At 39.1% G+C, this 23,980-nt stretch overlaps 1 protein-coding gene across 3 annotated transcripts in view; it reads right to left on the bottom strand.

Moving 5' to 3' along the window:
* LOC140303953 (calcium-dependent secretion activator 1-like) overlaps positions 1-23,980 on the bottom strand; it is a 654,602-nt gene that overhangs the window by 351,177 nt on the left and 279,445 nt on the right. For all 3 annotated transcript variants that reach the window (XR_011915222.1, XM_072382948.1, XM_072382947.1), the window contains exons 12-13: positions 7,963-8,099; positions 3,118-3,305 (exon numbers count right to left, since the gene is read on the bottom strand). Coding sequence is in view for 2 of the 3 variants with exons in the window: in XM_072382948.1 (XP_072239049.1) it covers positions 3,118-3,305; positions 7,963-8,099 (325 nt within the window). In the remaining variant the exon portion in view is untranslated. The remainder of the gene's footprint in view (positions 1-3,117; positions 3,306-7,962; positions 8,100-23,980) is intronic.

The following is a 23,980-nucleotide window of genomic DNA, read 5'->3' as shown; positions in this document are numbered from 1 at the left end:
TCTGCATCACAGACAAAGTCAGTTTGCAACAGCCTTAATCAGCCTGCCACTGCCATCTTACAGCAGTTGTCTCAGCCACAGTTTGCCACAGCCCCAGCCCATGTGTTGCAGGAGAGTTAACCCAAGCCAGTACTGGTCAACAGTACTGGTCAGTAACTGTCTTTTTGGATAGCCTCAGCTCCAACTCTCTCTCTTTTCAGAGGCCCACTCTCACCTCTTAAATCATTCTTTTGTTCTATGAAGAGGAGTCAAATCTCAATTTTGTGATTCCCTTATTCATTATGAATAAAGCCACTTACCTTATACTTGCCTTTGCGCTGCTGCTTTTGTCTGCTAAGGTCTGAATTATCTTAAAAAAAACTACAACAGCACTAGAAAAAATATAATGTTGCCATTGTGAATAAATTTGATAAAAAATGAATAAAAAATAGGATGACAGACAGATCCAAATTAAGTTTCATTGCTGCCATCCGTGAGAAATAACTGATTGGTTCTCTTCCTTTGTCGTGTTTGATTTGTTTTGTTCTGTCAATAAAGTTTCTGGCCTCGAAGTTTATATTTCTGAATACAATCATGATGATTTCTTCTTCCACTCAGAATAGCCTGAACATCAAAAGATACAGATGCTATGGTTGACTCGTCCAATAAAACTAATGAAACATATTTCATTCAGACAGAGCGGGGTCCGTGGATGCTGAGGCGTATAGTGTGCAGAGGTCAACAACTTTCTGCAGAGTCAGTCGCTACAGACCTCCAAACTTCATGTGGCCTTCAGATTAGCTCAAGAACATGTGGAGAGCCTCATGAAATGGGTTTCCATGGACGTGCAGCTGCATACAAGCCATACATCACCAAGTACAATGCAAAGCGTCGGGTGCAGTGGTGTAAAGCACGCCGCCACTGGACTCTAGAGCAGTTAGTTCTTTACAAGTATAAATGTTTGGTCATTTTTTTCAAATTTCACACCAAAATATTTTCAGCCTTACACTGCAGTGTAATATATACAGTGTGCATTACACATATATTTCACACATCCAAATTCAAATCCTTCCAAAAATGTAGCTCAGAAAAAGCTAACTGTAGCCAATTGCTAAACTTTGTTTTGTCTTTGTTTGAGCATCTCGTTCGTGTTCGTCACATACTGTATATCAGTGATTAAGAATAGGGGTGTTACATCCTACAACTGTAGGGGGAGCCAAAGAGTAAAATGCAAATTCTCCAGTGATGCTTTAACTACAAAAGGATTTTATCTGTGCTACCACTGTAATAAAATAAGCTTCTAAGGTGTTTAAAAAAAGTCAAAAGTCACCCACATCCAAAGAGATTTTTTATGCTGCATGTGACACACCTCAATACCAGTTACACACAGGTCTCGTCTATTGGCCTCCAAAAGTATAATGACAAGGTAAAACAAAAACCTGGACTGGACTGGACAACCTTGTCTGTTGTCGCATCCAACTGGGAGACCTTTTTGTCGCCATTTGTGATAACTGAAGCACGAGTTGTTGCTAAAAATTTTGAGATGACACCACAGACATCAAATCCAATCAAAAGGCTTTTTCTTTGTCAAGGGTGATCTCTAGAAAATTGTCTTTCAACTTTTCCCCATGCTTTGAGTGTTCAAAGTATCCTAAACTTCATACATCAGCACCTGCTATAAAAGCAGTCCGATCCACAAAGAAGACAACTGGTTCCCTTTTGCTGGTAAGTAATTTTCAATGCAGACCCATCAAAGCAAATTGCCTATGTCACAGTCAAGACTAATTTTAGACACACACTATATATATGATTTAATCATGCCTGCATGTATGTGCTTAACCACTCACAAATGGGTCAAGGCACATCTGCCTCTCACCCAATGGAAGCTGGAAAAAGCTTAACTCTTTTGGATTGTGCTCCTTAAATGAAAAATTTCAGAATACAACCATAATTAATTGGGATGCTTTGGATTCCTTGGATTCTAATATGATTAGAATTAATTGAATTATAACTTGATTTTATTGGACTTGAAATTGAAGTTGTTTATTTTCTGTTCAAAGTGCCTTGATGTGAAATATGCTGTGAATTTGTGCTGTACGAATCAACTAAACTGAACTTATTGTGGTTGTCACAGGACACTCTGTATCAAAAAATTATTTACGTTTTAGTTCCTGAGAAAACTGGTTCTTTTTTTCATGATTTGTGTCTGGCCCTTTCTAATGTTATGATGCATATGGGAATTTAAATTAACAAATTAATTAATAATCACTTGTCAGTAGGAACCTCTCTCATAGTGGCTCATTGCTAGTTATTCTAAAACTGTTCCTAGCCACAGAAATACTGAAAATCATTGCAAACATTCAAACAATCAAGTCCATAAAAAAAAACTACTGCAGTGATGATTACACTTGTAAAACTAATAACTGTGATTAAAAAATAAAGAATGTTCCCATTAGCTGTTGCAATCACTGGCATGAAACAGTCCGTTTTCAAAGCCACCTCCATTGCTGTTGCTAAAATACATTTCAAGTCAAAAGTAAGACATAACAATCACAATAACAATATTACAAGACATGCTAACACACAGTGTATGTAAACTTTTGTTGAGAATCAGACACAAGACATAAATCCTTTTGATTCTATTTAGATCATGTGGAAATGTCTTCCTGAGTTCAGACCTTTGATTGTACACTTAGGTCTGCCAGTTATCATGAAAGGTCAATGATTTAGATGGACTCTGGATATAAGAGAGTATTACAAAAACAAACACTTTGAAATTCATGAAGTGAAAAGAAAAAAATGATTTCATCAGACTTAGAAAATAAATGACCGCATTCTTTTTTTTTGATTGTCTCTCAGGGCTTCCATAGTTGAAGTCAGACACATGTTGAAAAGGCATGGTGTGGAAGTACAAGGTTTAGTGTGCAATGGGTGAAAGGTAATTTTGTAATCAATGTAAAGTGAGATTATGGGAAAAGAAAATAAACAAAAAGAGGTTGTGATCATGCAAACAATCATCCTGCTCCAACTTCAATATAAGAGGAGACTGTGAATTTCAGTCATTTTAGTGTTCAGGTTAATTTGTACTACTGAGGGGGAAAAAAAGGACACATAACTTGCAAGCTCTTTGATTTTTACCTGTTTCCATGGACGTGAGAGGCACAGAAGGCGAAGCTGTAGTGAAGTAGTGTGGGGTCAATCATGGCTCCATTCTCTGCCCTCTCAAGTAGATCGCTCAGGTAGCACAAATGCCGATGGCAGCCTCGAACACCATAGCGAGCACAGTACTCATCCAAGACAAACACCTGACCAGGACTGAACCAGCCCTGTAGGAAATTAATTTTATTTGATTAATTTTAGCTATTACTTTAGCTCTTGCCCACTAAAGTCATTTAACTTAAGTCCTAGTCTTGTCTTGTCCTCGTCTCTGTTGTTAAATGACTTGACTGGTGACTATTATATTACATTTTTTTTGTCCTCCTGCAAAAGGAGAATTATGTTTACAAACCATTAATTAATCATCTCCCCCTCGCTACGCAAATTTTCAAATTCCTCAGACCACAGGCCAAGGAGGAGGAGATGGAACTCTTTCAAACAGGTTATCTTTCAATTGAGGTTTAAGATTAATTATTACTTCCTGTTTTTCTCATCCAAAATTGAAATTAGAAAATAAAACACCTTTGTTTGAACTGTATCTTTGAAGTTCCTTGAGATGATGTTTGTTGTGATTTGGCACTATATGAATAAAACTAAACTGAACTGTTGTTTGTTATTGAGGGTCAGTCTTAATTTTTTTATCTGCTTTAGTGTGGAGTACAGACGAATTGTAGTAGGTCACTTTAACATTCATCTTAAAAATGGCAGCATGACGGAGAGAATTGCCTTTAATTCTATATTATTATATTATCAATTAGTCTTCTCAAAAATGACAAAATGTACTTGATTATTTAATTTTGTTCTAACATATGACACTGAAAGTGAACAAGAAAAACTACTAGTCAGACTGTGCAGGCATTGAGGTACAGAAAGAGAAAGTGCAGTAGAGGGGGTAGGGAAGTACAGGGTACTCTGACAAGCTGGCTCCTCAAGAGTTTCTTGAAGATAGACAGGGACGCCCATGTTCTTGTCGCACTTGGTAGGTCATTCCACCATCGTAGAATGACACATGAAAAGAGTCTGGATTGTCTTAAGCTTGGTGTAGGCACTGCGAGACGACAATCCTTTGACGACCGGAGGGACCGAGTTGTGACATAAGCCTTTGCAAGAGCATTCAAGTAGATGGGAGCCGTTCCATTAAGCACTTTGTAGCTAACATCAGTGACTTGAATTTGATGCGGGTGGGTAAGGGTAGCCAGTGGAGCTCAACGAACAGATGGGTGACGTGTGCTCTTTTTGGGAGGAGACCCCTATGGTGAGGTGGTGTGCTGCAGAAGTGTGACCAAGCCAAGATACTTTGAATGACCATCCAGTGAGGTATAATTCAAACCAGGAGTGTGCTCTCCCTGTGATGCCCATGCTAGAGAGTATGGACAAAAGGATACTGTGGTTGACAGTGTCAAATGCAGCTGATAAGTTGAGCAGGATAAGTACAGAGGACTTAGCTGTCGCTCTGGCTTCTTTTAAGGCTTCTGTCACAGCCAACAGAACCGTTTTGGTGGACTGTCCACTTTTAAACCCAGATTGATTTGGGTCAAGGAGGTTGTTATGAGAGAGGTAATCAGTGACCTGCTTAAAGACCGCCCTTTCAATGATTTTAGACAGAAACGGGAGGAGAAAGACCGGCCGATAATTCTCCACATGAGTTGGAGGCAGGGAAGGTTTCTTGAGCAGCGGTGTAACCTGAGCTTGCTTGAATGTGGTAGGAAATGTGCCCGATGTCAGTGAAGCATTAATCACATGTGTGAGTGCTGCAGTTACAGTAGGAGCAATGGATTGGAGAAGATTAGTAGGAACGGGGTCCAGCAGGCATGTAGTAGGACGGCTACATGTGAGAAGTTTAGACACACTGCTCTCAGTGAGAGGGGTGAATTAAGAAAATGATGCAGTAGGACTTTTGCATGCTGAGTTAGTGGCACATGTGTTTAGGGAAGGTTCGGGTGTGGGTAGTTCAGTAAACTGTTTACTTATAGCTGCCACTTTGTCAGTAAAAAATTAGGCAAAAGTGTCTGCCGTCAGATTGGTAGCAGGTGGCAGAGGAGGAGGGTTAAGTAGAGTTTTGAAGGTATAAAAATGTTTCCGCGTGTCAGTAGTACTGTGAGTCTTGTTAATGTAGAAAGGCTTTTTTGCATCAGTAACACTGGATGCAAATGATGACAGTAGTAGCTGGAGTTTAGCTATATCTGCAGGATCTTTTGATTTGTGCCATTTCCTTTCGGCAGCTCTGAGGTTGGTGCGCAGTTATCAGAGGTATCATTAAGGCAACGCTGGGACTGAGAGGATCGAGCGGGTTTGGTGAATAGAGGAAACAGACTATCCAGACGTGAGCGCAGTGTAGAGCAGAGGGCCCTCATTAACCTTGAGGGAGGTTAGTGGGCGGGAGACAGGTTGCAGCGGACGGAAACCATAGGGGTAGAAGCAGTGGGTCTTCCCAGGAGACTCACTCTGAACTGAATGAAATAGTGGTCAGAGAAATGCAGAGGTGTGACAGACAGGACCTCTGTGGCACAGTTTCTTGTGAAAATGAGATCTAGCTCCTTGCCAGCTTTGTGAGTCAGAGGACTGCAAACCAGTTGTAGCTCAAATGAGCACATTAATGTCAGAAAATCTAAAGAGTTCGGACTGTCAAGGTGGATGTTCATATCACCAAGGACCATTATGGGACAGTCAGGCTTAGGGATGGAAGAGAACAAGGTTTCGAGTTCATTTCGAAAGTCACAGAGTTGTCCTGTTGGGCAATGTATAACATCTATATACTTTTTAAAGGTGCAGTTACCAAGATGGCGTGGTATTCAAAGGTATTGTATTTAGCTTCAGGTAGCAGTTGGGTGTATTTCCATTTGTTGGAAATGAGCATGCCCGTTCCACCACCTCTCCCAAATGTGTGGGAAAATGAGTGGTTGGTTGAAAGTGCAGCCGGGGTAGCTGTGTTTTCAGGCTTAATCCAGGTTTCAGTGAGAGCCAGGATGTTAAGAGACAGGTGTTTAGCATAAGCCATAATGAAATCTGCTTTGTTTACCGCTGATTGGCAATTCCACAACCCCACAGACAAGGGCGTGTCACAGAGTGAAGTGGGCTTTACAGAGCGGAGGTTGTTAAGGTTGCGGTGGCGTTTGGTTGTGTGAAACCTTTCATGTGAGCCGGAGACAACAGGAATGGGATTAAGGCACATTTTAAAAACAGGTGGTGAGGCGCCATGAGAGACATAGATATGGCAAGTAGGACAAGTTTGCCTTGTTCAGTGGACACGTACAAGTCTTCACATGAGGAGGGCTGATGCTTCAGCCATAACCCCTTATTTTATGCTGCGCTCACAACTGGACACAGCAGTTCACTCTGATTGATTTCCGATGGTCCAAGCAAGGCTACTAGACAACAGGTTTCAGACCCTTGCTCAACAGAAGATATTGAATTAGCAAAGAAGATTAGAAAAACTTACCCTAACGGACACACAAGTTTCTTTCGTTGCAGTTCCATTGTTCATAAGTACTCAAGTTTCATGTCAACATCTTTGTGGATTTTTGATAAAGCTTTTACTGTCTATCTTTCAGAGAGACTGTGTACGGATTCATCTTCGATCTGCAAAAAACCCTACAGGAAAGGAGAAGCCACTTTGCACTGCCACTGATGACATATCTACCTTCACTGGACTGGAGTATCACAGGAAAGTCATTCACAGCTTCAATCAATCTACTTACCAGTCAGTTCTAACGTTCAAGAAAAAAAACTATTCTGGAATTTCAAGGATCATTGCTAAATTGCCTCTCTCTCAGAGCCACAGACCCACTTACAGAGAAACATACAGACCAGATTTCACCAGTGTCCACCTGCAAGTTCATGTTCATCTTGTCTGCACTTCTTGTAAAAATTTTTTTTTTTTTAAATAAATCTACTTACTTTTAACTCACCTGTTTGAACTTAGTTCTTTCCAGATCTAGTCCTAAAATCTGAACAGACCTGGAATATTCTGGATGTTCTGCATCGAAATTCAAACAAAACTTTTGACGTCAGTGCTTCATAAAGACACAGTCTAGCTCTATAGTTATTATAGATGGTATTAACTTAGTTTCCAGCGCTACAGTGAGGAACCTTGGAGTTATTTCTGTCCTATCCTTGACCTGCATCTGTCTTCTTACCATGTAAAAAAGGATTTCTAGAACCACTTTCTTTAACCTTCATAATATTGCCAAATTTATGAACATCCTGTCTCAGAGTGATGCAGAAAAACAAGTACATGCATTTGTTACTTCAAAATTGGACTACTGTAAACCTTTAGTATTGGGCTTTCCGTGAAATTCTTTGAAAGCCACCAGTTGATCCAACATATGGCAGTCAGAGTTCTGAAGAGAACTAGCAGGAAAGCTAGCCACCCGGTCGAGGCAGATGGCCGCCCTTCCTGAGTTGACTATTTATAGTGCAAAAGACTTTCAGTCTTTGGGAATGATAAGATATTATGCAAACTAATTCAGTTATCCAGTAATGTGTGAAATTATTCACGTCACATTTTTTAGATTAGTTAGATTAGTTATTTGAATTAATTTGATTAAATCAGTTTGATTCATTTTTAATTGTTAATAATTATTAATGAATGTATATTAATTAATTAACTATCTTTTCTCTTACATATTCATTTATATTTTGACAGCAAAGTGTGTACAGCTATTTCTGAAACAACAATCCAACATCACATCACAGAGGTGACTTCAGACAGGTTTATATTTCAAATTACCTCATATTTATTTGTCAAATAAATATCAAACTTACATTTGCTTTTCTTTATAACACCATGAATGGTTGTTATAGTTAATAAAAAAAATATTTTCTTACCAAGCAGGAGTAGGAGTCATTTAGTCTGTGGTCTAGGGTGAGGCGTTGTAGCAGTTCAAACAATGAGGCATGGTCAAAGTTGCAGGGGTTAGCTGAAATAAACTCATCCATGCCATGCTTTTGGGCTCGATCAGCATCTGTTTACAGTTTTGAATATACACAACCAATGTTAAGACAGACATAGAGAAAGAGAGAAAGCACATGTCAGAACCTGACAGAAACAAAAAAATTAACCAATGATTTTAACCCTGGCTTAAAACTGTTCCATGTGTTTAACCAAATTGTAAGAAAAGTAAATAACCTTATAAACCATAGAAAAACAATAAACATTTGTAGGTTAAATGTAAAAGAATAAGGCCAATAAATCTCTCTGCAAAATTATAATAAAGAAATTATTTTAAATGGGTCAAATATGTGTAAAATTGTAGAGGAAATTCCAGATATTATCCCTACTGAAATGATGATTTTGTGGTCATACAGTTACAGTTCTTACCATTAAGGTTTATTTAGCCAATCTTCATTCTATATTTAGATGAAATTTTACCACCGAAAAAATAATAAGATAAACTAAATGAAAAAAAAAAAGTTTATTTAATTGCCAATGGCATAAACCCAAGATGGGTTCATCAGGTGGGTATAAACCCACCTGATGAAGGCCATGGTACCAGATGGTATTATATTTCCACAAGTCTTATGCATAGACAGTACCGTGTCAAGAAAGTCATTCTTACGCACACTGTAAGTTTATCATTTTTTTTGGAATAAACTGATGTAATTTGATATCTGTTGTCTTTTTCATTAAGCCAAAAATTCCTATGTTATAGCTAGCATGTTTGGATGTTGCTCAAAAAAATTGATGTAGCACGGAAGTAACAATCTGCACAAAGTCATACTCTTTTGGCAACAAATTGAGCGTTTGTACAAATTTCTGTGTGGGTCGAATTGAATTAAAAACAAAGCCAAATTTTTGAAAAAGTTGAAGAAAACTATGACTTTATAGACAATTTTTGCTAAAGCGGATATTGCTGCTTGCAGCAGGCTAAATCGAAAAATAATTTGCAAGTGGAGAGAAAAAAACTAGGAGGTTGTACATTCAGCAGACCTTGTCACCTTGGCAGAATTGTGAAGTCAAATTACAGCACATTTTTGCTTCCATTGTAGAACAGTATTTCTTATCATTTGACATTTGAATAATTGTTGAGAAAAAATCATGAAAAAGACTAAAGCTTACAGAAAAAATGAATAATTTGTATTTTACTTGGGCAAACATTGCCATAAAAAATAAAATTGATTTAGACAATGCTATATACTTCAGGAAAAAAATGTATATAGCCTTATAGGTATTTGGAAAATCTGATAAAATGCAGAAAAGAAAAAATACAAATAAGTATAATAGTAACATGGTAACATTTCAATTAAATCCCTGTAAACATGCAGTATATATGGTGCAGTAAATATTCATTCTGATCCAGGCAGCCATGAAAAATAATACTCAATAACTGCATGGATCTTCATACAACTGTAGATCCAATTTAGCTTAATATTAAACAGACACTGGATACAGACACATCATTTAGAGCAAACCTTGAAATGAATGAATGTGAATAATGGTCAAATTCAGCTACACAGCAATCAAGAAATTTGACAGCTAACGCTCTCTTGACTGCCCATCGAAGATGCCCCATCTGTCAGTCAACAAACAAAACAAAGAAGAGGATGCTGGAAGCTTATTGTGTCCCCTCAACAAGTCTTAACTCCCCACCCCTACACCCTCCCCCCAAAATCTAAAAAAGTGACATTGTAGTGCCCCTTTGGTTTGACACTGGCAGCCTGTCAGGTCTGTTTGATGTGAGTAAGAGAGAGTGGAGGCAGGAAGGCTGGACAGTAACATGCAGTGACATTAGTCAACCCTGTATGTCTGGGCTGGAGAAGGATAGCCTTGACAATGACTGATGGCTGATATTCATTTATAGATCTAAGGGGGGCAATGTCCTGGACATAGGTTAGGCAGTCCAAAGCATTTGGTGCTATTTAGCATTTGGCTTGCTTTTTACGGACTACTCATGAAATGAAAAAATAAAGATCCCTATGTAAATGTTAAAGAAAATTGGATATTCTGATGTTCCCTCCTATTGTGTCTCCTTATGTCAGCAGCATTTGGGCAGAAAAGTAACACTGAAAACATTTCGAAGATTACATTGGACTGCCAGCAAGGGTGTACAATCAGCAATTGAGCTTTTGTTTCTGAAAATATTGATAAAGATATTTTTGCAATAATTTATCCAATACTTCTGAAATGTTTTAACATTTGCTATAATAACTTATGCCAAAGAAAAAGTTGTTTACAAATGGGAGCATCTGGTTGAGCCAACTTAATCCTGAAAAAAACCCACAGATACAAGGCTGCAGGAATGCCACTCTACCCTGCTTTCTGTAGAAGCTCCACAAACACTGAAAACACCTCAAACAAGACTACCTGACAAACAGACCACTGCTTGTGAGACTGCAGGGTTGAGTGTCTGATAAGGTGATCAGCAGCACAAGACCACCACAAGTGACTGTACTCTCACTGTTAACCTCACTATTTTCCTCACACTCTGCCAACTTACACCCAACTCCCTCAACAATGAGACAACAGACTTTGCAACAAATCCTCTGCATCCTACTTCCACTGGACAGATCCTAACTTTCCATCCTCGCTGCTCTGCTTCTGCCCCAAACTCTACATTCTCTTCAGTCCTGTCATCTCCAGAATTACACAGATGACCCTGCAGCAGTTGAGTGCATCAGTAATGGACAAGTACAGTACAGGGAATTCTCTGTACTCTGAGTACAGAGAATTGGTGAATCACTTTGTCGCATGGTCTGGGGATAATCACCTCATCTTGAACACAAACAAAACTAAAGAGATGGATGCATGGTGGATTTTAGGAGGAGCAGTAATAAGCCATACACTGTCTCCATCCAATGTCAAGAGCCAGAGATTGCTAAGGAATGCAGTCTTCCTGGGAACCTACTTTGCTTACTGATGTGTCCATCGATATGTGTGATTAAAAAGAAAGAGCTGTGTTGCCTGTAACATTGTTGAGAATAAGACATGTGTGACTGCATGTAAATGTGGCCTGTAGTGTAAAAGCGCTTTACTGAAAAGCGCTATATAAGTACAGTCCATTTACCATTTACTCTGGACAGCAGCTCTGCAACTTCTCTCGTCAAGAAAGGACATAACAGAATGTATTTCTTGAGGAGATGAAGGGCCTTCAATGTCTGCACCAAAACATTGCATATTTTCTAAAAGTCTGGGATGGACAATGCAATCTTCTTTATACCAAAATGTTGCATATTATCTACATTTGGAAAATCAGACGAAATTTTGGTTCTCTCACCACCTGTTGTTCAGCAGCAAATTGAGGTCAGAAAGACTTTAAGGTTATGGTCACAGAATGATGAAAAAAGAACATCTTTCATGATCCACTACTGTTCGCTTATCTTCCCGAGCTTTGGGTTGAATATGCCATCATCTACCTGCTTCAATGAGCCCACTTTCATCTAGACAATCAGCAACAATGTGATGATTTCTCCCCAATTTTTAACATAATTAAGCCGTCTCCGTCTTCTGAAAAGCCCTATAAAACAGAGGTTGGTGCCTCTAGAAGTTCTTGATTATTTAATACCTGACACACTACTAAAGGACTGAAAGACTGAAGGACTTTGTCTGAGAAGGTTGTCTGCTGCACAGAAACCTGACAGTTTCATCTCACTTTGTACATTTTAGAATTCCAGTACAAGTCAGGGTTTTGTCATCTCCAAATTACTCAGATCAGTTGTCGCAAGGTAGACTTCAGTGATGCACAACAGGTTGAAGGAACTAGCTGTCCACTGTACAGCAACATCTGAGAACAATCAACTCATCTTAAACATGAACAAAAGATGAGAGATGATTGTGTATTTTAGGAGGATGGAGAATAAGCCAAAGACGGTGGTGTGGTGGAGGTAGACAAATGTCTGGGACTTCTCCAGGACAACAGAAATGCAACATGGTGGCTGTCTAAAAAAAGCGACAGAACAGACTCTAGGTCTTGAGGAAGCTATGGTCCTTCAATATTTGTCACAAGATGTTGCATATTTTCAATAAGTCTGTGGTGGAGAGTGCAATCTGCTTTGCAGCCACCTGTTGGGGCAACAGCATCAGAGCCAGTGACTCAAAGAAACAAATCAATAAAAAGGCTGGAGCTGGATATTTTGACAGGTGGTCCGACAAATGGAACAACACATAATTCAAGTGACACTTTACATTCCTGACCACCCTGCGCAATTCCTTTGATACAAACAAATGAAGAAAATTTGAGACAAAGTATAGCCTCATCGAGTGCTTCTTTAACATTTTACTTAAGTGGAGAGGTGATTGTTAGAATGCACGGCAACTGGACGGGTAAAGAATTTTAATCCATGGTAAATATGAGACCAAAACCACATTTTTTAAAGAGTGTGAAAAAAAATCCACCCACTTTATCTGACCAAAAAAGCCTCAACATAAAGTCACAGTACCACTTATAGTGTGTCAGATGGATTGAGATCATAAAAAACATTACGGAGAAGCTTATAAAAAAAACCCTATCTAGGGAAAATTCATCCTCAGTTATAAAGGTGACATTGTAGATCTCTTTCCAAATAAGCTATCAATGTTCAGTATTGGTTTTCTTTTGCATTGCATAGTAGGAAAAAACTTCGTCTGAAAGAACTTGGTGGCTGTAACACTCTTGGGGTGGAAGTACAGTTGTCTGCCAATCGGAGGGTCAGTGGATGGACTCCCAACTTCCCCACACCACATATCTAAGTGTCCATCAGTGCAGAGATGGGGACTCGAGTCGCACAAACAAAGACTCCAGACTTGACTTAAGACTTGCTCTCAAAAGACTTGAGACTTGACATGGACTCAAGGTTTGGGACTCGTAAACAATTTTCACTGAATGAAATTAATTCAATTCAATTCAATTTTATTTATATAGCGCCAGATTACAACAATTGTCATCTCAAGGCACTTAAGTAATATAGTCCAATTCAAGCCAATTGGAATTCAATTCATTGTAATCATAATCAAAATAATTCCTATAGAGCCAATTAAAAAAAACAATATCCTAGCTAAGGAAACCAACAGATTGCACCGAAACTTGTCTTCAGTCCAATCTCCCGTCCTGAGCGTGCCTGTGGCGACTGTGGAAAGGAACGACTCCCTTTTAACAGGAAGAAACCTCTGGCAGAACCAGACTCAGGAAGGGTGGCCATCCGCCTCGACCAGCTGGGGTTTGAGAAGACAGAAAAGAGGGAAAAGAGGGGGGGGAAACACCATAACACGTTCAAAGGATGGTTGGAACAGGGAAACACAAGTTAATAACCACAATAATGTCACATGTGCATAAAATCGTTTGAGAAATTAAACGGGGGAAAAAAAGAGCAAAGTAAGGAAAGGTGTGACAGATGAGGCCCCCCAGCAGTCTAAGCCTATAGCAGCTTATCTATGGGATGTTTCAGGATTACCTGAGCCATCCCTAACTATAAGATTTATCAAAAAGGAAAGTTTTAAGCCTAATCTTAAAAGTGGAAAGGGTGTTTGATTCCCGGACATTTACTGGCAGCTTATTCCACAAGAGAGGGGCCTGATAACTGAAGGCTCTACCTGCCATTCTACTTTTAGAAACTCTGGGAACAACAAGTAAACCTGCAGTTTGGGAGCGAAGTGCTCTGTTAGGAAAATATCTTGCAATGAGATCTTTAAGATATGATGGAGCTCGGTCATTAAGAGCTTTATATGTGAGGAGAAGAATCTTAAATTCTATTCTGAATTTAACAGGGAGCCAATGAAGAGAGCTAAAACTGGAGAAACATGATCGCTCCCGTTAGTTCTCATCAGAACTCCGGCTGCAGCATTTTGGATCAGCTGGAGGCTTTTCAGAGAATATGTGGGACAGCCCAATAATAAGGAATTACAGTAGTCCAAACTTGAAGTAACAAATGCATGAACTAGTTTCTCTGCATCACCCTGAGACAGGATGTTCCTGATTTTAGCAATATTACAAAGGTGAAAGAAGGCAGTCCTAGAAACCAGTTTTATATGTGCGTCAAATGATCAATTCTGGTCAAAAATAACTCCAAGGTTCCTCACTGTAGAACTAGAAGCCAAGGAAACACCATCTAGAGTAACTATGTAACTAGACAATTTCTCCCTGAAGCGCTCAGGTCCAAAGATAATGATTTCAGTTTTGTCTGAATTTAAAAGCAGACAGTTCTGAGTCATCCAGGTCTTTATGTCTTTAAGACAGGCTTGTAGTCTGACCAACCTATTGGTTTCATCTGGTGTCATAGATAAGTACAGCTGAGTATCATCAGCATAACAATGGAAATTTATGCCATGCTGTCTAATAATGTTACCTAATGGAAGCATGTACAAAGTAAAAATAATTGGTCCAAGCACAGAACCCTGAGGAACTCCATGACTTACTCCAATGTGTGAGGAAGTTTCTTCATTTACAAGAACAAACTGGAATCTATCAGATAATATGACTTAAACCAACCTAATGCAGTTCCTTTAATCCCAATAACATGTTCAAGTCTCTGTAACAGAATGCTGTGATCGATCGTATCAAATGCAGCACTGAGATCCAACAGGACAAGCACAGAAACAAGTCCGCTATCAGAGGCTAAGAGGAGATCATTGGTAACTTTCACCAGTACTGTTTCTGTGCTATGATACACTCTGAATCCTGACTGAAACTCTTCAAATAGATTATTTCTATGTAAATGATCACAAAGTTGAACTGCAACTATTTTTTCAAGAACTTTAGACAAAAAAGGGAGATTGGATATAGGTCGATTATTAGCCAACACTTCTGAATCAAGAGTAGGTTTTTTAAGTAAAGGTTTAAATACAGCAACCTTAAAAGTCTGAGGTACATATCCTGTCAACAAAGACCCATTGATCAAATCCAATATGGAAGTGTCAATTAAGGGGAAAACCTCCTTGAACAGTCTGGTTGGGATTGGTCTAAAATACAAGTTGATGGTTTAGAAGAGACTATTGCTGTTGTTAGCTCAAAGAGATCAACTGGGCAGAAGCCGTCTAAATACAAATCAGGTTCTAAAGATACTTCCAAAGCTGCTGTCCTTGATGATACATCAGTGATAATAGTGGGAAGGATTCCATTCATCTTTTCTCTGATAGAAACAATTTTATTGATAAAGAATCTCAGGAAATCATCACTGCTGAGAGTTAAAGGAATACATGGCTCAACAGAGCTCGGACTCTTTGTCAGCCTGGCACTGTAGCCATTCATTCATTCAATCGCTGGTTGTCTAGATGGTGTCCAGCAAACAATTTGGGCTACATAGATAATTGGCAATCTTTCTAGAGAAAACCTGGTCTGGTGAGGAGAAACGGCATCCATTCCACTTTGGAAGGAGCTCTTCTCATTTCTAGAAATATGGACGAATTTATTAGTCATCCAAAAACATGACAACCCAGGGTTGAGACCAGGATGCAGAGTTGTAGTCTTACACACTTCTCTGCGGCTTCCCACCTGATGCTGCCCCCCCTCAATCAAAAAACACAAAAGGAGCAAATCCTCTTGTGCAAAAAAAATTTAAAACAAAAACTTTAACTGAACAAAAACATCAAACTATTAAATGTGGTTTGCTGAATATTAGATCTCTCCCTTCGAAGTCTCTGTTAGTGAATGATTTGATTTGTGATCATCATATTGATATATTTTGTCTTACAGAAACCTGGCTGCAGCAGGAGGATAATGTTAGCATTAATGAATCAACTCCCTCTGACTATTTAAATGTTCACGTTCCTCGAACCACAGGTAGAGGAGGAGGAGTGGCAGCTATCTTCAGATCAGGGTTACTAATCAGTCCTAGACCCAAGATTAGTTTTAGCTCTTTTGAATCTCTGATTCTCAGTTTTTCCTACCCAATGTGGAAATCACAAAAACCTCTTGTGTTTGTTGTTGTGTATCGTCCACCTGGCCCTTATTCTGAGTTTCTCTCTGAATTCTCAGAGTTTTTATTCCAGTTAATGCTGAGTACAGATAAAGTCATTGTAGTGGGTGACTTTAATATTCATGTAGATGTTGAAAATGACAGCCTAAATATTAACTTTAATTCTATATTAGACTCTATTGGATTTTCTCAAAGTGTTCACAGACCTACTCACTGCCTTAATCATACCCTTGACCTTGTGCTGACTTATGGCATTGAGAGTGAACAGTTAAAAGTGTTCCCTCATAACCCTGTCTTGTCTGACCATTTTTTAATAACTTTTGAATTTACATTACTTGACTACACGGTTTCTGAGAAGAATTCTACATATAGGTGTCTGTCAGAGAATGCTGTAACCAGATTTAAAGAGTTGATTTCATCATCCTTTTCTTCACTTCCATGTGCTGATATGACAGAGGACAGCTACCTAAATTTTACTCCAGTAGAACTTGACTCTCTTGTTGACAGCACTATAGCTTCAATGCGTACAACACTGGACAATGTTGCCCCTCTGAAAAGGAAGGTAATCAGTCAGAAGAGGTTGGGTCCTGCGCTGCAATATACTTTACTTGTGACCACTAATAAATACTTTTTTAATAAACGATTTCTCCAGCTTATTCTTGAGCTTCCAATGAAAAAATCGGGCTAACAATTGGTGCCGTGACCCGGATTGGCTAACTCTGAGACCGTGTCCGATCGAGGACTTCTGGAGCTGAGTGGAGGGGACCCTTCTTCAGACAATTCAAGGTCATTCTAAATTAAATTGTCTGAATTAGGATGTCCTCCGATCACTAAATCAAAAGCACAAAATTTGTGTCTGCAGGTTTACTGAGTGGTCACATGTAAAGTATAAACACATAGTCTCACATAGGAAGAGTGATTTGTGTCCTCGTTTAGTACAATTTGGCCAAATAAAAGACATAAAATTCATCCTGTCTTCTAAACTGAATAGGAAGTAGATGAGCCAATGGGCGGGGGTCTATTAGTCCGCTATCGCGGTGTGAGTAATTTCTGTGCAAGTGGCGCTTGGACCTTATCTGCAATCGGCGGTGGGTCTGTATTACTACACAACTGGCGATGTGAGTAATTTCTGTGCAAGTGGCGCTTGGACCTTATCTGCAATCGGCGGTGGGTCTGTATTACTACACTATAGGCAGCGTGAGTAATTTCTGTGCAAGTGGCGCTTGGACCTTATCTGCAATCGGCGGTGGGTCTGTATTACTTCACAATAGACGGAGTGAGTAATTTCTGTGCAATCGGCGCTTGGACCTTTATCTGCAATCGGCGGTGGGTCTGTATTACTACACAACTGGCGATGTGAGTAATTTCTGTGCAAGTGGCGCTTGGACCTTATCTGCAATCGGCGGTGGGTCTGTATTACTACACTATAGGCGGCGTGAGTAATTTCTGTGCAAGTGGCGCTTGGACCTTATCTGCAATCGGCGGTGGGTCTGTATTACTTCACAATAGACGGTGTGAGTAATTTCTGTGCAAGTGGCGCTTGGACCTTATCTGCAATCGGCGGTGGGTCTGTATTACTACACAACTGGCGATGTGAGTAATTTCTGTGCAAGTGGCGCTTGGACCTTATCTGCAATCGGCGGTGGGTCTGTATTACTACACTATAGGCGGCGTGAGTAATTTCTGTGCAAGTGGCGCTTGGACCTTATCTGCAATTGGCGGTGGGTCTGTATTACTTCACAATAGACGGAGTGAGTAATTTCTGTGCAATCGGCGCTTGGACCTTTATCTGCAATCGGCGGTGGGTCTGTATTACTTCACATTAGGTGTTTGGACTGTAAAATCCGCGATCGGCGGTGTGTCTATTTTTTTTATTTTTTTTTTTCTCTCTCCCTCTCCATAATTGGAGGTGTGATTGTTTTGTTTTTTTCCGCAATCAGCGGTGGTTCTGCAGTTGTTGTGAACAGACGATACACTAAGGGTTTATCTCTGCATAAGGACACAGGGCTAAGTTTGTTATTTTTCATGAAAATGTGGGGTGGTTTGCTACTTGGTTGATATTTTACTGTGTTAGTGGAAGTGTATCTAGCAATAGAGACTGCTGGAGAATTCCTACACTGACACAGATCTCAAGTGGTTCTGTAAAAGGGGGCATTGGACTACAAATTAAAGGGGAATTTAGTTAGGGTGTTACAGAGATTGGTGAATTAAAACGAGTGAAGAGACTGGGAGAACCCCCAGCGATCAAGCGCACAGAGTAAAAGATTCTGTGTAGAAGCTTCTTGGTCGGGTCCAACACTCGGGCATTCTGATTAACACATGTGAAATATCTTAATATGTCACAAACCTTGGTTGATAAGTGGAAAACATGTAAACCCGGCTCATTGGGGTCAGTATTATTTGACACGTTGACGAGATGGCAAAAAAAAAAAAAGTTCCAAGAGAAGACGAAAAAAGAGGGACAGATAGATTTGTAAACTGGACGAGAGAAATGCAAGGGAAAGGAATGTTTGGAGGGCATGAAAATGCTCCTCCGCAACTGAGTGATTTCTCTATGTTTTCAAAACAAGCAACAGGCAGTAGGAATCAAGCTACAGCAAAGCTAAAGGAGGCAGGTTTATTCCAGAAAGCAAGGGCAGATAAAGACGAAAAAAAAAAAAAGGAACATTTCTTGCAGACTGTCAGCATTTTTTTAGGAGAAGTTAAATTCTCTATTCAGACGCAGTCCTCTGCACCACTACCACAGCACGTGCCAGACACAATGTCATCTTTTCCAGGGACACATCCTACTACACTAGAAGATAAGACACCTCTTCCCAACATCACGCATGCTCAATAACAGAAGCATGCCATTTAGCAAAAGAAAAAACTGACCAGTTATACAGATTCAGCATAAACAGCTTAGGCTGTACATGTGGACATGTGTAATTGGAAAAGACAAGGTTAGATATCCTTAGCTTTGTCATAAATGCTCTCACCCTAAGATTATCTCATCCCAACCCTGCTTCCTTCTTCCCCCATTCAGCCCTGAGAGTGAGGACAGATTCTGATTGATCATTGGCCTGTACCAGAGTTACATATAGTTATTTAGTCAAAAAATTTACAATGATAATGGAAGTTTTTACTAGAGCATTTATCATCAATTCAATAATTTATTTTTAAATAAATTTGAATGGGAGAAATACCACATTGAATGGACAATCTGAAAACCGCTTTTCAATGCAAGTATCACAGTGAAGAGATAAGAAGCAATACAAGGTCCAAAATAAATCCAGGAAGAACAGACTGTTTAAAACTAAACAATAGAACCAGTGTGTTGTTGAATTAAGATTTAACAGCTCTCTTAAAAAGTTAAAGTCAGACAAACAAACACAGCATTTAAATCTTTGATCCTTTAATTGAAAAACTGCCTGAACAAAAGATGTTCTACAAAGTGAGACTTTATGATTTCCACCTGAAGCAGGTCTGAGACCGGACAATCAGACCATATGACATATTAGAAAATATCAGGATTTAACAGCAAGGTCAGACAGATAGGTGTCAGACAATTTCTTACCATCTTAAAGCATTAAAGGTTAGCCTTTATTGTGTTAGAGATCACAGTAACATGACTTAAAATTTAGCTGATCTAAATACTTCTCCTCTGCTTATTTTCACCAATTCTGAGTTACTATTTATCATCAGTATTTATATTTAATCACATTAAACCACTTAACTATTTAACTGCAGCAGATCTATGAATCAATTGATCTGTTATCTTAACAGAGCAGCAAAGTGCTTTACAGAAAGGTTTAAAGTGAGTTAGATTATTAGGAAATTAACAAAAACACGGCAATAAAAGGCACAACGAGAGTCAGATATCACCAATGTGTTTCTTAAAGAAGAAAACTCTAAAAGAAATTTAAAGACAGCTGCGCTGCAGTAAGTCTGACTCATAACAAGTCAAGTCAAGGTTTGTTTTCATGGCACATTTAAAAACAGCCACATCAACCAGAGAGCTGTACAGCTGAACACTATATTAATACTATTAGCAAATTCTAACCCTGCAGATAACTATTAATTAATCTAACAATAAACATTGAATAAATGAGTGAAATGAAAACCAAAACAGGGTTTACAGTTAAAGACATGCCTCTATACCAGACATGTGTCACTGGAAAAGGAAAGGCTTTGTGACCTCAGCAGGCACCCTGGTTAAACACTTAAATCAATTACTCGAACTATATTATGCCATACTTGAACCAAAACAAGTTGCTATAGTCAAGTGCAGAGGACATCAAAAGGGAGATGGGAGAGTAGCGAGAGGCAACAATGCGGCAGATAAGGCAGCAAAAACAAAAGCAAGTTATACTGCATTTAACCAGATGTCTCAGAAAACATTGGAGGAAAAATCACAACGAGAATTATGTTTAGAAAACATTAAAGAACTTCACGAAGCAGCGGCACCATCGGAAAAGCAAGCATGGAACGAAAAAAAAAAAAAAGATTCCACAGGACGCTGCAGGAATCGTGAAGGCAAAATAGTAGCTCCAACTGGACTACTAAATTTGCTATGTCAAGAAGCAAACAGGCTCAACAGGCTCACCCCTTGTTGTACTACAGTATGGAAACTTGTGTGAATGTGAAACAACTGAATAACACGGTGATGAGTATATCTCAACAGGTTACATAAATACTCACCAAGGAACAGGACCAGAAAAGTGAACAAACTTAACTGGTCCTCTCCTATATGGACAGGACGCAGAAGCTACAACACATTGTGTAAAGGTATGGTTGACCGAGAATAGACTGAGTAACTGGATCCACAAGGATCACTGTACTCAGGCTCAAGATCCTGCCGAAAGAACATCAACTGAGGTCCGGACTGACTTAGGAACCTCACCTACTGACAAAGACTAGACCACGGGGACTAAAACTCTATCAGTGACTGAACGGACCACTGACTATGAAACCAAAGGAAAACACTACTGTGGAGACTACTGTAGAACCGCAGTAGCAGAAACAATAATGGTTACAATAACTAATTTTCACACCTCTCCGGTGTGCAAGTCAGATATTAAAAGCTCAAGTGACAAAGAACTACAACAATAATCTGGACACACCCTCTCTTCCCACCACCACACCAGGTGACTAAAAGATCTCTGAAAAATGGCAACAACCCACTTCAATTGCAATTCATTGAGAAACAAGATACAAGGTACAATCCGATCTGTCCTCAGTCATGACATGTTGGTCGAACGAAAAAGATATGAATGGGATGAATAAAATGTTCTGTGAGAACGTTTTAATCATGTGCTCTGGTTCATTCGAGAAATTACACGGGAGATGACCCAAGTTGTTTAATCTGGTGCACTTAATCACTTAATCAATCAATCAATCAAACTTTATTTTTATAACACTTTACATACAAGAAAATGTAGCACAAAGTGCGTCACAAGATAGAAGAAAATAAAACAAAACAGTGAAACCCAAGGCCACATACAGACACACACACACACACGCACATCTATACGTACACATACACCCACATACATCCACACATACTGGAAGGAAGAAGTAAAGATTAAATAAAACAAAATAAACTGAGGCAGAGCTGCTCTAAGTAAGGTAAAGCACAGAGCTTTGAACTGCACAATCAAAGGCCTAATACATGTCAAGGAAAAACAAGAAAGATCCTGAACAATTTCGCTAACATTCCAAAACTGCTACGAGCAAAGAAAAATATTACAAAATAATATCAAGAATCTGGGCCCTTAGGTCAAAGCATGCATGCAAGGTAACAGTGATCAATAACCAACCAAAGATCTGATGTCTGACAACACAAGCGCGATGCTGTGGCACTGCTAAGGAAAAAGTTAGCAGCACAAGGCCACAAGGCTCATCTAAATAAATAAATAAATGAGGAATTAAGACAAATAGAATAAACCTTTGTCTTTGATTCTAATTTGTATGGATATATGTTATTGTATCATGTGATGTTATAAGAAACTCTGATGTCACACTGTTGGTACCACATGAAGTGTTTCTAATTCAAATGGAGCAGAAAAAACTTGCAGAAAAAAATGCTGATCCTGAACTGTCTGTGGATGGCTCAGCATCACGAAACACAGCCACTGGTAAGAATTAAATAGAATTTAGTATAAAGTAACAAGTGAGAATTAAGCAGATCATGCTGAAATTTTATCAAAAGCACTGAATTAAGAGGACAGACAGTATTTATCCCAAAAAGGTTAATCAGTTACTCATTGAGAAGAAATGGCTGCTTTCTTGATGCTGTGCTGCTCCCAAAATGAAATTTAACCACAAACATTTCTGTCCTGCAGCAGCAACACAAGAGCAGAAACTGCAGTGGAAGAGTTCAGCAGAACTAACATACGGATGAGACTAAGTCTCATCAGGGGGGTGGAGATACAACAATTAATCATAGTTTACTAACACTTCTCAAGTTTTTCCCAAAAGTATGTGTCTTTGTCTTTCTTTTGTCTTTTATTCTATGTTGTCTTGTGTTTTGTGTTTGTCTTGCTGTGTTCTCTAAATGGTTTGAAGTTTTTTCCACAGAAAAAGTTGATGGTACTGGATTTCTCATTAATGCTGTACAGCAGGTTGGTGAGTCTAAAGGTACTGTCCTAAAACATGGTTTCTATCAACTGGCCAGTTGTTTAGTTTTTCATTTCATTTATTTTTATTTTATTTTATTTTATTTTTTTTCGGTTTATTTATTTGTTTTTGTTTGGGGTTCATAACTTAATTGGTCGACCAATGAATACTGGGATTGAACCTGGCAATTCCTGAATATAAAACATTGTGAAAAAGACATGTTGCATTGTTGTGCTGCTCGGTTCTCTCTCCTGCTAACATTCATCCACAGTTTAAATTAACTGCATCAGCAGCAGAACCTCTACAGGACTCACAGCCAAGTGACTGACAAGACGTCAGTCTGAAATTCTGGGAGGCATGATCATCATGCCAAGATAATGGTTGAACAACCACACAACCTTCAACCACTGTCAACAAAATAATCTGAATTATCTCCTGAATTGTCCCAAAGAAAAAGATTAGTTAGGGAAAACGGGTGGTAAAGACCCCTTTGTGGAAGTGAAGTGCTGGTAACCTCTCCTTCCTAGTTAGCTCAGACTGCTGAACTGAGGTTCAGCCAGAAGGACAACCAAACACCAAGCAGTGACAGGATTGGACCAAAAGAGACTGAGCTGCACTGCACCACTCTGCACAATGTTATCATGAAATTTTTACTCAAAAGAAATTGTCAGTTTTTACACTACGTCTATCATTACTCATCTGTTCTCAACAGGGTCATATCTTCATATTCACATCATGTTTAAATGTCTGTACTGTATTGTTTTGTGTTTTGTGATGTTCCTCTTTAGTTTAATGATTTTAAGTAGACCAATTACTAATCATAGGAATTCATACATATGTCCATTGCCATTGGTGTGAATTGGCTGTTCGGAGCGGGACCTTAGGCACTGAAAGGTAATTAAGTGGTCGGTCGCCAAGAGGGGAATGGGGCCATAGGAGAATTTTCCCGGATATCAGCCATCAGGTTTTTCGCTCCTATTTGCTGCGAACACTTGAACAGTTACCTGATGGTAATGTTAATTGCCTTAAGCACTTTTTGAGTTTCAATATTTTATGAATTGTTGTAGCTTAGTTAATTATTGTTATGTGTTGTAATGGTACTTATGGGTGAGCAGGGTCTTGCCACTGCTTAAACCACATATAGTTTTGGGCCAAAATGAACTAAGATTCTACACAGAGATTGGGTTAGGGGCCACACACACACACACACTAATTTTAAGACATATTGAAACATTTATTGATTTATTCCTTGCATACACGTACAGGCGTGATACTTATAGCTTTTAAGAAATGTGCTCATTGCAGAGTTATGATCAGTTGAGTAATGAAGGTTGAACTATTCTGGGAAAGAGGTTCTGTTCCCAGCATCATGATAAACACTCCTGATACAGAAAGGTTTAGCTAACGCATTACAATTGTTTTA

The sequence above is a fragment of the Leuresthes tenuis genome, unplaced genomic scaffold (genome assembly GCF_036924035.1).
Source record: "Leuresthes tenuis unplaced genomic scaffold, fLeuTen1.0.hap1 SCAF_3, whole genome shotgun sequence".
In the NCBI taxonomy this organism is placed as follows: domain Eukaryota; kingdom Metazoa; phylum Chordata; class Actinopteri; order Atheriniformes; family Atherinopsidae; genus Leuresthes; species Leuresthes tenuis.
The sequence above is the reverse complement of the archived record's forward strand: the minus strand, read 5'-3'. Positions and strand labels throughout refer to the sequence as shown.